The sequence below is a fragment of the Phaethon lepturus genome, unplaced genomic scaffold (genome assembly GCF_000687285.1).
Source record: "Phaethon lepturus isolate BGI_N335 unplaced genomic scaffold, ASM68728v1 scaffold10481, whole genome shotgun sequence".
NCBI classification, from domain to species: domain Eukaryota; kingdom Metazoa; phylum Chordata; class Aves; order Phaethontiformes; family Phaethontidae; genus Phaethon; species Phaethon lepturus.
The window spans coordinates 3209-19937 of record NW_010515574.1 but is presented as its reverse complement, the minus strand read 5'-3'; the positions used below and the strand labels follow the sequence as shown (position 1 = coordinate 19937).

Genomic DNA, 16729 nt, shown 5'->3' with positions numbered 1-16729 from the left:
CTCGTCGTCCAGCAGGACCATTTTCTCAGTCATGCTGACACTGATCTCTGTCATCTGTTGGTCTTTCTCTAGCAAGGTTTGTTGCAGGGTCTCTATAGACCTGGTGTGTTCAGCCACAAGCTGTTCCAGTCTTGCTGCTTCACATCCCTTTAAGGCTAAAGTTTGGGAAAGCTCTTCTATCTCAGCTGTATTCTTCCTTAAAAGTTGTTCTAGATCAAGAACTTCACATTCCTTCTTCTTGATCTGGCTTCTCAGATCTTTTAATTGCATGGCCTGATCAGAAAGCTGAAGTTGCGCTTCATCCAAGTCTTTTTGCAAAGCTTCAATTTTTATCTCCTTGGATTTAAATTCATTTTTAAGGCTCTGGATTTGTTCTCTCAGAAGACTGCTTTGACTGTCTGACAGTCTCTGCTTTTCTGAAAGAGCTAGATTTTCCTCAAGTTGCTTCACTTGCTCTTTCAGTTCAGTTATGGTAGAAAGTTCCTTCATCTGACACAGGAGCTGATCTCGTTCTTCAGTCAAAATACAAAATGCACTGTCAGAATCCTCTATTTTTTTTCTATATTCCTCAGCCAACTGGTTTAGCTTATTTATTTCTGCACCTTTTTCTCCTAGATCTTTCTTATAGGATTCTTCTGATTTCTGCAGAATTATTTGCAGTTCTGTAATTTGGTTTTGTAACCTTATCAGTTCTTGAGATTGAGAGATGCCAGGCTCTGGATCTGCGGTAGAGACTTCTTGCATTGCCTCCATCTCCCCTCTGAATGGGACAGTGCTCTCCTGGGGCACTTCCTGAAGACTGATTCTGTTTTCCTGAAGCACACCAATTTGCTGCATTTCTATTTCTCTCAGTAATGAGCTACAGCCCAACTCATTTTGTGTGTCTGAAGCCTTTTGCTCTTCCCTCTCAAGAAACCGTATCTGGGAATTATCTTCCAGCTGGTTAGCTGCCTCTCCTGTTTGGTTACCTGTAGAAGTTTGGCCGTTTGGGCCCTTGAGCTGCCTTTTCAGAAAAGTTATTTCTTCTTGGGCTTCTTTCAGTTCCAGCAGCAAAACTGACAGCTCTTTCTGTTTTTCTGCAGCAAGATATTCTGGAATTCCAGGCAGACAACTTTCCTCAGTAAACTGCTCGCTTCCATTGGGAAAGCCATCTGTTCTTGCCTAAAAGAAAATAATTAGGTGTCAATTTTCCTTTGAATCCTGTGAAAGGGTCACTTTTGGAAGTACCTGCTTTCCACATTTTGCAGTTTAAGGATACCCTTTCTTGAGCTGGCTACTGCAATAAATAGTGGCCTTACTAATAACAGGAGGACTCCTCAGGTCATTTCTGTTCATTTTAGTTTCTGAAGTTGCAGCATGAAAGATTCTGGCTTTAGGATTAGACCATAAATGTACTTCCTATTCCATTATTTCCCAGTCTTTCTTGATTACAAGATAGTATGATTCTGAAGTGTTTCAGTTCTCCTGTGAACCTCACAAGCCCTCCAGTGTACTTATGCAGCCACATTTTCCTGGCATCCTATCTGTAGTCTCTGAATGAGGAGGTTTTGTCCCCTATTCTATTTGTCCACTTAACATGGCAAAGAAACAATGTAGAAGCCCATATTCCTGTCTGTGTCCATCTCCAAAGTGAGAGCACTAGACAAAGCATCTGGACCAAAGTGCTTGGTTTTTTCCAAATAACTGTCTTAAGGTTTCCTCCCACCCCCAAAAATAGATTACAAAAGAAAAGCACTCACAAATCCTTCCCAGGAAGCATGGATCAGCAGCCCACCAATAAGTGGGCTTATAACACCATCTTGTGTTATAAAGGCTGTCCGTTCACAGTTTGGAGGGCAGAAACAATTTACGGGGAACCATTAAAGGAGAGCTATCTCTTAAAGCCTGCTGCAGTGTTACAACAATCACTTCAAGTTATGGGATGTTAAAAAAAAAACAACTTTTGGGGGCTTTCAAACTAAATTAAAGTTTTTGTATCCACAAATGCATACAATCCAGAGAGGAAAAAAGTTCTGGACTAAATTTGTACCTCAGGGAGCACCAAAGTGTCATCAAAATGCTTTTGCACTTCAGAATTCACCAGCTCTCTTGACACACCTAGTGATAAAAGGTACACTTGTCACCATCAACATAATGAGTTGCATGTAAAGTCAGTAGGTAAGTGGAGAGACAATATATGAGACTGGAGTTTCTCTGGCTTCCAAGGTGAGAAAGAAAAAAAAAAAAGAGTTTGAGCCTATAGATTGCACCCAGACATCCCCAATAGCTCTGTACATGCGAAACTACCTGCATTTGCTGCATGCTGGCATCACCTAAGTCTACACTATACCTAACCTCTACAAAAGAATGGCGAGGCAAAGAAACAAGTGAACTAGGTAACACGTTTGGTTTTGGGTTGGGTTTTGGTTTTTTATAATTTGAGTGTGGGGGTTGTGGTGGTAATTCCAGACACAAAATGAAACTTACTAGCTTGCAGAGAGGAACACAATTCTTCATCTCACCTTAATTCTCTTCTGTCTTACACATCAGCCTTTGCATCTACAAACATACTCTCCTTCAAACCCTTCTCCCTTTCTCACCTTAGGAACCACTTCTTTCTTCCCTTGTGATATATCCTATCCATCCCACATTAGAATGTTCTCTTCTACCTCATGTGCATCTTTTCTATCTCCTGTACATCTTTAGATTCTGACTTCAAAGCTCTTCTTTACAAGATCACCTTAGATTTGTCCCTGAAACTTCTCAAATTTCCACAATTTTCTTGACACATGCCTTATTCTGTGTCCTCACCTGTAGAAGTAGAAGAGGAGTCTACATAAGAGTCTGGAGCTTCCAGAGTCTGCATGTCTTGCAATTTCACCTCAGGTCCAACATTCTTACTCTATTGGTTGAAGAAAAAGTAGTTTTGATCCATGATCTTTGCATTAGAAGACAGCTATCTTAACTGCTGCTGCTCTGCCAAGCTTTAAGTAAAACTTTCAGTCCCAACTTTAGATGCAACTCTGATGCCTAATGAAAATAAATTTTTTAAAAAGGTAGATTGGTTTTGATATTAAGCAAGAGACTAAGACATATCTCGGCAGATTAGGATATCAATGAATGCAACAATTCTAGTAACTTCCTTCTCACCTTGAGATGCTTCCTCTTCCATCTTCGCTGTTTCAAAGGGACTAACTATATATTTATAACCTTTCACTGAACCACCCAAGCAGAGAGGGTGAGAAGTCATGTGTTTGTCACTGTATGCCTCACTACTCCAGCAGATAAAGAACCTGCAGTCTTCCCAGGAAAGTTACACCAGGCTCCAACACACAAACAAACCACCCCACAGCAATCTATTAACTGATATATGTCTCACACTTCACTGTCAGACAGGACAGAATCTGACTGTTGAAGAAGATGGAACACACTGGAAAGAAAGAGGAGATTTTGATATTTCACAGACACAAACTCTTTTTGCCCATACAAAGATGCTGAATAAAGCCCAGGAAATTGGTTAGTTTGCTGTTGACATCCATACAAGAATTAAGACTTCATCTACTAATTTCTTCATTCTGAAAAGTCCACTTATAAGTTAACATGCAATTAAAATGAACAGCAATATTTCTAGCTTGTTCCCAATGTACACTGTCTTTCACCACAACAAACAATTGGTATCGTTAGTACTACTTCTGCGGGAAAAGGTTTGAACTAGAGTATAAAGAGACTACAAGTCAGAACTAAGTAAAGTGTCTCTAAAAAACTATTCTCTCCCACACCAAAAAAGGCGTAAAAATACCCCAACGCAACAGCAGAAAGACTGAAAACAAAATGTTCAGAATTAACATTTCCTGCAACTACCCAGAATGTAAATACAGATCACACAATCATAGAATCTTTGGGTTGGAAGGGACCTTTAAAGGTCATCTAGTCCAACCCCCCTGCAATGAGCAGGGACATCTTCAACTACACAAGGTTGCTCAGAGCCCTGTCCAATCTGACCTGGCATGTTGCGAGGGATGGGGCATCTACTACTTCCCTGGGCAACCTGGGCCACTGTTTCACCACCCTCGTCAAAAATTTCTTCCTTATATCTAGTCTGAATCTGCTCTCTTTTAGTTTAAAACCATCACCCCTTGCCCTATCACAACAAGCCCTGCTAAAAAGTCTGTCTCCATCTTTCTTCTAAGCCACCTTTAAGTACACTTAAGTCCTGGCAGGCTGCAATAAGGTCTCCCTGGAGCCTTCTCTTCTCCAGGCTGAACAACCCCAACTCTCTCAGCCTGGCCTCACAACAGAGGTGTTCCAGCCCTCTGAGCATTTTGGTGGCCTCCTCTAGACCCTCTCCAATAGGTCCACGTCTTTCCCGTTCTATGGGCTCCAGAGCTGGACGCAGCACTGCAGGGGTCTCACCAGAGCAAAGCAGAGGGGCAGAATCCCCTCCCTCAACCTGCTGGACATGCTGCTTTGGATGCAGCCCAGAATACAGGCCTTCTGAGCTATGAGCGCACATTGCCGGCTCATGTCCAGCTTTTTGTCCACTAGTACCTCCAAGTTCTTCTCAGCATGGCGGCTCTCCATCCCTTCATCCCCCAGCCTGTGCTGATACTGGGGGTTGCCCCGACCCAGGGGCAGGACCTTGCACTTGGTTTTGTTGAATGTCATCAGGTTCACACGGGCCCATTCCTCGAGCTTTGTCCAGGTCCCTCTGGATGGCATCATGTCCCTCAGGCATGTCAACTGCACCACTCAGCTTGGTTTCACCTGTAAACTTGCTGAGGGTGCACTCGATCCCACGGTCTGTCACTGATGATATTTAAGAGTACTGGTCTCAATACAGACCCCTCAGGGACACCACTTGTCACCGATCTCCATCTGGACATTGAGCTGTTGACCACTACCCTCTGGATGCGACATCCAACCAATTCCTTATCCACCCAACAGTCCACCCATCAAAACTATCTCTTTCCAATTTAGAGAGAAGGATGTTGTGGGGGACCCTGTCAAAGGCCTTACAGAAGTCCAGACAGACGACATCGGCAGCTCTTCTCTTGTCCACTGACATGGTCACTCCATCACACAGGGCCACCAGGTTGGTCAGGCAGGACTTGCCCATGCTGACTGTCTCGAATCACCTCCCTGTCCATCATGTGCCTTAGCATAGCTTCTAGGAGGATCTGTTCCATGACCTTCCCAGGCAGAGAGGTGAGTCTAATGGGTCAGTAGTTCCCAGGGTCCTTCTTGCTACCCTTTTTAAAAATGGGTGCAGTGTTTCCCTTTTTCCAGTCTCCAGGGACTTCACTTGACTGCCAGGACTTTGCAAATATCACGGAGAGTGGCTTGGCAACTACATCAGCCAATTTCCTCAGGACCCTGGGATGCATCTCATCAGGTCCCATAGACTCGTGCATGTTCAGGTTCTTCAGGTAAGGAAATGGAAAATTCCTCAATCATAAGGAAATGATCTCCAGTCCCAAGTTCTAGAGCACTTGCCCTTTGCAAGATCCAAGCACTGAAATGGGGCATGTATCCAAGTAACTTGTGCCCATGACCCAAAGCCCTGAACTGGGTTTGGATTCACACATATCTTGGCCTGAAGTCATGGGTCAGATGCACAAATGGCAGGATAGAGCTGTCCAAGTGTAAATACTTACATACTTGTCCCATCCCTGGCAACATTCAAGGTCAGGTTGGATGGGGCTCTGAGCAACCTGATCTAGTTAAAGGTGTCCCTGCTCACTGCAGGGGGGTTGGACTAAATGACCTTTAAAGGCCCTTCCAACCCAAACTATTCTATGATTCTATGCAAGCTACTTAGCTAGACTCTTTCTATAATTAAGACATTGGAATGGACAATTCCAGGGTTGGATTCATTAACCCATTTTCAACATCCACCTTGGTCCAGATGAATCATATGCTAAAGATCCTGTTATCATCACTGTCTATAAAGGGGCTCTAGAAAATCATTCAAAGGCTTATATCTGCCCCTCAAAAGACCATGGGGGGGGCGAGGTGTGTGTGTATGTACTCGTTGATCCATTACCTTACACCTCAACTGTAGGCAGTTGGAATGTAGGGGTCTCAAGTCAAGCAGGACGAGCTGAATCAAAATGCCTCTCCAGTTCCAACACGAGTCACAAATGTCAACTTTTGCCCTAATACTTCACAGTAATAATACACTATAAACTCTCTGTCTGAGAAGAACGCATTAGATAAAACACATCATCTTCTTCCCCCTGTTGGCAGATTGAAACACAGTGGAGCAATCTGGAAAAAGCCAAGACCTCGCTCTAAGCTAATGACCAATTCTACAACAAATTCTTACTACCGATATATAGAGGCAGTCACCTCCATCACCTTGCTGACTGAGTATAAAGCAAAGCAGCAGGTATCTAACCCTGTACTCTTCTCACAAGTTGACTGCAATTGTACCTGCAGCTGTTCACAGTGGAAGAGTACAAGGATAGAGTCTACTTGTCTCCCAACAAAGAGACTCAGCTTCCTCCAGTCAGTCTGCCAGATACCCATCAGGGCAGTCAGGATGGATAGGGTTCATTTGAAAGGCATCCTATAATGACAGTTGAGCCTTTGGAATTGTATTTCCTGAGACTTGCCTCAGTTTAGCCTAAGGCTGTGTTGAAGAACTAACTCACAAGAGGCAGAAAATAGCACAAATACAGATTGGGTGGATGAAGGGCACAAGAATTCCATGCAGCCGGCAAAAGGGAATAAAGTCTGATAAGAACACAGTACAAGCAGTATTTGGAAGCTATTTCCGTCTTTCATCATTAATCCAGTTAATAATAACCTTCCAAAGAGGATTGTTAAAAAAGGCTGTAACAGCTTAGCTGTTTTAAGGCCAGTCCTTGGCCTATTTTAGTTTCAGCTTATTTCAGCTGCTTAATCATTACCTGTTTCACATTTTCTGTGACCATCACAGCTGCCTGCTGAGGCTCCTGGAGAACAAGTTGCAAGTGTGGTATTTCTGAAACATCAAGCACAAACAATTTCTTTGAAAATTAAAACTCTGATTTAGAGAGGAACAGGATATTCTTCCAGGAGCTTTACAGAACAGGGCACCTGGCCGTTAGTAACACTTATGTAGTGGAGATATATAACACTGACATTGGATAATGCGTTTCTTTTTTTTAGAGGCAAACTACTAAAGTAACATGCTGCTTTAAGCACCTTTTAGAAAAGAACAATTGTTGTTATACAGACTAAAATTAAAGGACAGCTGATAAGAGTTTCAAGTTTTAAGAAACATTTTTATAAAGGAGGAAAAAGAAAGAACTATTGTAGCAAAATGTTTCAAATTTCATTTGGGTAAAAATGAAGTGAGAAATTGTTAAAATTAGAGAAGAATAAAATACTCAAGGGCCATGGTCCAAGCGAAGACTGGTACAAGAACCCAGCTGTTTGACTCAGGATATTTTTACACTTATATCTCTGTAAACTAGCATATAAACACCAGTTATCATAGGTGTGTCACTGTATATGATGAAATGACTGGCTTGGTAGATGAGGGGAGAGCAGTGGATATCGTCAAGGCCTTCATTAAGGCTTTTGGCACTGTCTCCCCTAAGAATCTTATAGAGAACCTGTTGATGTATGCACTGGATGAAGAGACAGTGAGGTGGATTGAAAACTGGCTGAATAGCCAGCCAAGAGGGTGGTGATTAGCAGCATGAAGTCTAGTTGGAGGCCAGTAACTTAGCAGCGTATCCCAGGGGTCAATATTGGGTCCAATCCTGTTCAACATCTTCATTAATGATCTGGGTGATGGTGCAGATTGCACCCTCAGCAAGCTTGCAGATGACACAAAACTGGGAGAAGTTGCTGGTACACCAGAGGGCTGTGCTGCCATCCGGGGCACCTGGACAGGCTGGAGAAATGGACCGACAGGAACCTCATGAAGTTCAACAGGGAGAAGTGCAAAGTCCTCCACCTGGGGAGGAACAACCATAGCACCAGTTTATGCTGGGGACCACCCAGGTGGAAAGTAGCTTTGCAGAAAAGGCCCTGGGTGTCCCAGCTGATACCAAGCTGACTGGGAGGCAGCTACATGCCATTGCCACAAAGAAGGCTAATGGTATCCTGGGCCGCATTAGGCAAAGTATTCCTTTGCCTCTACTCAGTACTGGCGAGGCCACACCTGGAGTACTGTGTCCAATTCTGGGCCCCTGAGAATGGGAAAGACATGGGCATACTGTAGAGAGTCCAACAAAGAGCCACAAAGAGGATGAAGGGACACAAGCACCTCTTCTGTGAAGAAAGGCTCAGGAAGGCTCAGGAAGGCTGGCAGGTTTGTAAAGACAGACCCTCCAAGAGCAAGGACAGTCCATCTCAACACTTAGGAAAACAAGTCAACTTATCAGGAGACTGGCTTAAGTAAACAGGGAACTCATGACAGAGCTTTGAGGCAAAGAAATATTATACAGGAGATAAAAACAGGGACAGGCTGCAAGGCAGAAATTCAGGAACATTTATGGACAATGTTAGAAAAGCCAGAAATGACCGAAGCTGAGACTTGCAAGGAATGTCAAAGGCGACCAGAATAGCTTCTTCCTCTACACTAGTAGTAAAAGGCTGAACAAGGAATATGTGGGACTGCCACTGACTGAGGTTTATGATTTAGTGACAGTGCACACAGGTAATGCTAAGATACTCTGTACCTTCTTTGTCTTTGTCTTCACCAACAAAGTCTTCCAAGCCTCTGTCCTGAGGATTGACTTTGGGACTACTTGTGAGAAATTGAGCAATACGAATTTATGAGAACAGATGGGTTGTCTTGCATTCAAGGGTCCTGAGAGAGCTGGCCAGTGTCCTTGGAAGGACAACATCATCACTGAAAGGTTATGGAAATTGAGGAAAGTCCACTGTGACTGGAGAAAGACAAATAGTGTATCCATCTTCAAAAAAAAGGTCAGAAAGATGATGTGGGAAACTACAAGCCAGCATGCCTCACTGCTGTCCCTCCAGAAATCACGAAGTGAGTCCTCTTGGAGTACGTTAGCAGGCATATGGAAGAGGAGGCAGTGACTGAGAAACTGTCAGCATGTATTTACCAGGTTAAATCATATTTGGACTACCCGACTGCCTTTTATGCGTTTGTGGATGAGGTGAGAGCAGCAGACAGCATTTACCTTGACTTCAGCAAGGCTTTTGCCAGTGTTTCACACAATAATTTGGTATCGAAAATAAGAAGAAATGGTCTGGACTGCAGGACAACTCAATGTATAAAAAAACTGGTTGGATGATTAGGCTCAGAGAATAGTGGTGAACAGGTTGTACTCTGTCTGGAGGCTAATAAAAAATGGAACATCACAGAGGTCTATCTGAGACCTCCTTTTTCTGTGACCTGGAGGTGGCAGAGTCCACACTCAAGTTTGGAGAACACAACACACTGCGCGGAAACAGCTCATACCCTCACTGGCAGGGCTGCCATTTACAGCAACCTAGACAGGCTAGAAGAATGGGGCAACAGGAATCTCATGAAATTCAACAAGGACAAATGTAAAGTCCCACCCCTGGGAATGCAGGCTGGGGAGGAGCTCTGCAAGAAAGGATGAAGAGGATCTGCTAGACACTGGCTAACCATCAGCCAGCAAGTGTGCCTGGCAGCAAACAAGTCAACAACAACCTGGACTGTATGAACAGCAGTCTAGCCAGCAGATCGATCAAAGATATTATCTTCTTCTACTGGGCACTCAGACTACATTTCAAGTACTACATTCAGTTTTGGACCCCCAATATAGGAAAAACCTTGATAAAATGAAGCAAGTTCAGCAGAAGACCACCAGTATGATCACATGGCTGGAGCACTTTCCCTGTGAGGAAAGAAGCTGAGAAAACAAGGCTTTTTTACCCTGGAGAACAGAAGGCTTTAGGGAGATCTAAAAGCAGCCTTCCAACACCTATGAAGAGTTTATTGTGAAGACAGAGCCAGGCTTTTTACAGTGGTGCAAAGTAGGAGAACAGAAGACAACACACATCTATTGAAACAAAATAGATTCCAACTGCATGTAATGAAGACCTTTTTTGCTATGAGGACAGTCAAGTGTCACAACAGGCTGTCCAGGGAGGTTGTACAGTCACTATCATTGGAGGTTTTCAAGACCTGACTGCATAAAGGCTTGAACAACCTGGTCTGATCTCACAGTTGACCCTGCTTTGAGGAGGAAGCTGGACTAAAATCCACCTTCGATCCCTTCTAACATAAATTATTCTGTGATTCTGATTCATCTCAGTTCTAGCTAATTCTGTTAGAGATGATGCCTCAACATTTTAGTATAAGGCCCAGTCAAACAACTTATACAGTATGTCTTTCTTCCCCAGAAATATCAACTTAGAAGCATTCAAAAACTAGGGAAAGCCTTATGTTAAATTATCTATACAGTGACTCTGAAAAGCAATCTATAGCTCTCAATCCAGATATCTGCTTTCTTTGCAATTGGCTAAATGGCTGAACTTTATAGGCTTTTCCTGAAGATGACAGAGTCATAGAATCATTTAGGTTGGAAAAGACCCTTAAGATCATTGAGTCCAACTGTTAACCTAACCTTTGTCTATTTTTTTAGTGCAGATGGGAAAGTAGAAAAAGGTAAACTCAATGGTCTCTTATGTAGCAGGAGGAGAGACATTCAATCACTCAAAGAGCTACTTCAAAAAAAGTTTAAGGAATCCATGTGGCTAGTAAAGAGAGCAATTGCACTGCTAAACCCATGAAAATTAAAAGACTGTACAAAGTGTTCACATTTTTGAAAATGACAGTTAAGTAGTTTGGAAGCATTTTTTGAGGTCTGCTTGAAAATCATCAGAAATTGCAAAGTATAAGGTAACTATATGTAAATCCTTATTACATTCTACTCAAGTTAGGACTGGAGTACCAAGGGCAGTTTCAGGCATCACACTTTAAATAACACTGACAAATAAGAAAGTCATCAGGAGATGAAGAAGAGTAACAAAGCATTTAGAACCTACAGAGGAGGTTTGAAACATGATTTTTTACATGTTTCCATTTAACCTTTTGGTGTTTTTTTTAAGAAATTACATCTCCCACTGCTTAAAATGCTAAAAAACATCAGTAACCAAGTGTTCAACGCACACAGTGAAAACAAAATTACAACAAAAAAAGCTTGTTTTGAAGTAAACATGCATGTAAACATGCATTAGGAAAGACTTTTTAAGTAACATGACAGTGAAGCTCTAAAAGTCATTGCATTTTTCAGGTGGAATTCCTTTCAGTGAAGGACCTGCTTTTTAAGAAAGCTGATGAAAGCCTTCCAGGTACATTTTGGATATACTCAATCTTAACTCAGGGCACAGTATCAGATTAAAAGCTGGACTTCTGCAAGGCCTTTGATATGGTCCCCCTCAACATTCTTGCCACTAAATTGCAGAGATATGGGTTTGACGGATGGGCTGTTAGATCAATAAGGAACTGTCTGGATGGTTGTGTGCAAAGAGTTATAGTCAACGGCTCAATGTCCAAGAGGAAACCAGTAATGAGCGCTCTCCCTCAAGGGTCCATACGGAGACCAACACTATTTACGATCTTCAATCACAACATAGGCAGTTGGATTGAGTGCACCCTCAGCAAGCTTGCAGATGACACCAAGCTGAGTGGTGCAGTTGATTCAGTAGATGGATGGGATGCCATCCAGAGGGACTTTGACAAGCCTGAGGAGTAGGCCCATGAGGAACTCCTGAAGTTCAACAAGGACAAGTGCAAGGTCTTGCACCTGGGTTGGGGCAATCCCCAGTATCAACACAGACTAGGGGGTGAGTGGATTGAGAGCAGGCCTGCAGAGAAGGACCTGGGCATACTGGAAAATGAAAAATTGGACAGGAGCTGGCAATGTGTGCTTGCAGCCCAGAAAACCAATCATATCCTGGGCTGCATCAGAAGAAGTGTGGGCAGCAGGTCAAGGGAGATGATTCTCGCCCTCTATTCTGCTCTCGTGAGATCCCACCTGGAGTACTGCATTCAGCTCTGGAGCCCTCAGCACAGGAAAGACATGGACCTGTTGGAGACAGGCCAGAGGAGGTACACAAAAATGCTCGGAGGGCTGAAACATCTCTCCTATGAGGAAAGGCTGAAATACTTGGAGTTGTTTAGTCTGGAGAACAGAAGGCTCCAGGGAGGCCTTATTGCAGCCTTTTAAGAGGGCTGCTTCTCTTTGAGTTGCCCAGAGAAGTTGTTGGTTGCCCCATCATTGGTCATGTTCAAGGTCAGGTTGGATGGGACTTTGAGCAACCTGATCTAGTGAAGGATGTCCCTGCCCAGGGCAGGGGGGTTGGACCAGATGATCTTTAAAAGTTCCTTCCAACCCAAACCATTCTATGATTTTAAATGATGTCTTGAAGTCCATTGAAGACTTGCATTGTGAGTTCATGGAATAAAAAGAGAGAAGGGAGATGTTCTAGGACTGAAGGAATCTAGTAGGTGATTATTCCCCACTACGTGCCTATGATGCACAGCCCAGTCTTTCTAATAACTCCACTTGGTTTACTTATTTGTTTCTGTCAGTCTGTTCACTGTCTGAGATTCAACTAGTTCCTTTGTCCTTTAGAATTAAATTCTACTTTAACCACTGGAAAGAATTATGTACTATTTTTGAAAATCTTGGCAATGAAAGCATAATGAACCAGTAACCATGGAATGTTTATTATCTAAAAGTAGGCAAGAATAGTTCTTAAATATATTAAGAATATTCAAATAGGTAAGATAGTCATACCACCTTTAGTCTTCTGTCTTTCCAAATTTTCTGTGGGTAGAAGTGAAGTCCCATTCCGATCTTCCTGATCTATTATTTTTTCCTGTGAAGTTGTTTCATCCTGTTTAAACATAGATGGAGAGGAGAAAGGTAGATTTCAATACAGTTTATACATACACATTACTCTTTGATCTTTCAGTTAACCTTTTAACAAATGAACTGGCAACTTTTAAATTACTCAAATTGACTCAAAATTCTTCCCAGGCTTCCATAGTCATAACATGGCTGCCCATCAGCTGAGAGAACCTGTAAAAGCCTTTCTCAAGCAATACATCATAAAAAAGGAATTCCAAACATTTCATTCGGTTTCAGTTCCTCAACATATGGGAAAATTTCAGGAGACTTGTGTGAAAAGATCATACCTGTTTCTCCAATTCAGAGACCTGCCCTACTGACTGGGATTTCAGCTCATTCTGACAGCAGACAAATTCCTCATACTTCTGTACAAGGTCATCTAATGGAGGGGAAAACAGGAGAGTTATGATGTGTTCTTCCCTTTTTTGCTGAAATACATCCTGTTTACACATATACACAATAGTATATTATATCCCTTATCTCAGTCACTGCTTCAGTTTTGGGCTGTAAAGGAGCTGGGAGAAACTAAATTTGAAATAATAGCTTGAGGCATAATCAGCATTATTAGTTCTAATACAAGCCTACAGAGAAAATGGTACAATTCGCTTGCCTTGGTTGTCTTACTTATTATTTCAGTAGAAATTCAGACTCTGAAGAATGTGGCACATCTAAAAAGAACTTACATAAGTTGATGGAAAAAATCCAACAAGTTATTAAAATTAATTAAAAAATACATCTGGCTTGAGAAATCCATAAGCCTCAAAAGATTATAGGCTGGGACAGTACACAAGGAAAGCACCATATATGCTGCCCTACTCTTATGCTCCTCCTTTTGCAACTGGGTTTGGTCACTGCCAAAGACAGAAAGGTGGGATCACACTAGGGAGACCTTTAGTTTGATACAGTACAACCACTCCTATGTTCCTACGCAATTAGGAATTGTTATACCAAGACTTTCTTATGAGCTATTATAAAAACAAAGCCAAATAAAAGGGAACCCAAGGACCCTTAGGCTCTTGAGAACCTGCTTCACCAAACTGCTGTGCTTGCTCACCCTGTAGTTTCTGTATTGTAGCACTGTTTTCGGCAGACAACAGCAACAGCCGGTCAACATCCTGTTTCAGCTGATCGTTTTCAGCTACAAGGGCAGCATGGCTAGATTGCAGCTCTTGCTCAGCCACCTTAAGACAACTGATCTGCACGTTTTTTTCTTCCACCTCCAGCCTTTGTTCCTGCTCCTGGTCTTTATACTTCACCTCTAATTCAGCTTGCGCCCTTCTTGCCTCTTCCAGTTGTTCTGAGAGACACTGCACCTCCTCCTGCAAGCAATGGGAGGACAGCTTCCTCTCAGCTAGTTCCAGCTCCATCTTCTCCCTGAGATCCTCAGACTCTCGTCTCTCTGCATCTAGCACATGCCTCAAAGAGTTTAGATCCACTTCCATCTTCTGGCATTGATCTAGGAGTGTCTGTAAAAGGATACGGAAATGAATTTAACTCTCAGCTAGTTCAATACTGTGCCGCCAATATGCGGTTTCTGTCTTAAACATTTCACGGTTCCGAGGAACTCACACCTTTTTCTTGGTACAAAAGCTTGAACGTGCCTCAATACGGGGTGGACCCCAGAAAAGACCGAGATAAGGTGCCATTGCCTGACTGAATACCAGGAGGAGACACCAAGAGGTGCCACTGCCTGATTGAATACCGGGAGGAGACACCAAGAGATGCCATTGCCTGATTGAATCAGCCTGCACAATGACCGGGAGGAGACACCAAGGCCTGCAGAGGTGCCACTGCCTGATTGAACCAGCCTGTTGCATATGCATGCAGCCTGTTGTATATGCATGCAGACGGAGATTGTGGGACTCGGACTGTATAAAAAGGACACCATCAGAAGCAAAAAGGGGGACCCCCACCACCAAGGAGCATCAAGAGGACCAACAAGACGCTGCTGGATCCACGGGTGGTGATATCTTCTCTGCTCGCGCTCATGCTCTCTCTCTCCCCCCGCCCCCCCGCCCCCTTTGTCGAAGTGTAAAAGATGTGCTGGAGGGGACTTGTTTATTTAGTTGAATTATTTAGTTAGAGTAGTTGCCATTGAGTCATTTATGTAACCTCATGCCTTGCATTGTGTATTATTAAATTGTCAAATTGGTTGGCTGGTGTCGTTTCACCTCAATTCAGTCCAGGGGGATGATGAAGTTGGTCGTTGGTCTCATGGGGAAGGGGGTAGTCCTAAACGACTTCTTTCGGGCCACGACAAATACCAAAGCAAACTATGTGAATTCTATTTTAAAACTGCCATTAAATCTTTTTCAAATATCTAAGTAGCAGAAAGGAGGAAATAAACATGACAGAAATCTCAATTTGTTAGAAAGAAACTGCTCTACTATTTGCACATTGCAAGAAAACAATGCTGGGAGAAACAAGAACTTTCAATTTTGGGAAAGAAAAGTCTTAATTTAGAGCAGGGGAATGTAGAGGAAAGAAACAATAGAACAGTGGCCATGAGTTCTCTTTCAGAGGAAAGAAAGCTTCCCAAAAAGGGGAGGAAGGACTACAACAAAAGAGGGGGAACTCAACAATTACAGAGTACAATTAAAAGACAGAAAGTGTGTATGTGAAAGGGGATCAAAAATGCTGAAATAGGAAACTGGAGGTAACAGTGTGCTCTACACAGTACCTAGTGCTTCAAGAAAGATCCCAGAAAGCTGATTGACACTGACCAAAGATTTAAGACAACCAAGGAACAGAAACAGAAACAGACCCTAGACTTGCCAGAATATTTTTTGTCAAACTTCCTCCTCCTGGAGCTGTGGACCATCAGCATAGCTAGTTTCAGGAGGAGTCTGATGAGGAGCTCCCTTCACTTTATGGGAGTGAAGTATCAGCCACATGGCCTCAAGTTTTTATGTGTACCAAGGTCTCCCTCTGATCATATAATGTGCATGAGGGGAGTCAAAGACACAGAGGAGTAGTCAGGGGACCCCAACAACCATGCCATGAAGATATCCATGCCACCACTTATGAAACACCCTGGTAAGCAATGTAATCAGTAGTGAGTACAAATCAGCTCACTGAGGTTCTTCACCTCTTCCTGGTCCTAAGAAGTCCCACCACTGTGCCTGGCTGTGACACACAGGAAAAGAAAACAGAGTGGTGCATAAGTGTGTAAAAGTTATAAAAGTGAGGTTCAGCACTAGACTGGCTGGAGATTGTGCAGCCTACTAACATGAGACTGATACATTAGAAGTGTCTTCTAAAGGCATGGAAATTTATTTTCAGAAGTTCAGATATTGGAAAAAAATTAAAAATACACCCATCCTATATCTGCAAACAAACCTTTTAAGAAACTGTGTACTAAACCTTGTCTTAAGGGGCACATATATACATAGTCATATATGCACAGATCTCATTCTCTTCATGCTCCAAAATGATTAAGTGAGACCCACTCCAGAAGTTGTGTCATATTAGCAAGTTCTCAACAAGACGTACTGAAGAATATCTGTCTATGCTCTGATCTGGCCTGGATACTGCAGTCCAGAAACAGTGTAGCTACAGCAAAACTGTGTTAGGCACTTTTGTCTTATGTGAAGCATTGTGTGTATTTGATATGTATCAGTCAGCAGCCTGGAGTATGGATAGACTTTGTCCCTGTCCACCTGCCCAGAATCTGGGTCACTAGAGATGTCTGCTGGCTGGACCTACTATAAGCTATGCATACAGACCTGCAGGTCTAAAACCTGACCTGAGGGAGCACCCCAGCTGATTTCATGTTGAAAACCTGGTGCCAGAAATAAGCTAATCTGGTAACTTCTGAGCTACTGACAAAGGTCCCATCCACCACTTACACGAGAGTAAGACAATAAGCAAAGCATGAAAACTTACCTGGTTTTGCT

The 16729-nt window shown here is 42.9% G+C and overlaps 1 protein-coding gene across 1 annotated transcript in view; it reads right to left on the bottom strand.

Moving 5' to 3' along the window:
* LOC104627521 (golgin subfamily B member 1-like) overlaps positions 1–16729 on the bottom strand; it is a gene marked incomplete at its 5' end in the record, with an annotated part of 40226 nt that overhangs the window by 22826 nt on the left and 671 nt on the right. Inside the window, 8 exon segments of the mRNA XM_010295814.1 lie at positions 1–1161; positions 2030–2097; positions 2791–2881; positions 6891–6964; positions 12720–12819; positions 13121–13212; positions 13888–14299; positions 14536–14701. Of these exon segments, the coding sequence (XP_010294116.1) occupies positions 1–1161; positions 2030–2097; positions 2791–2881; positions 6891–6964; positions 12720–12819; positions 13121–13212; positions 13888–14299; positions 14536–14701 (2164 nt within the window).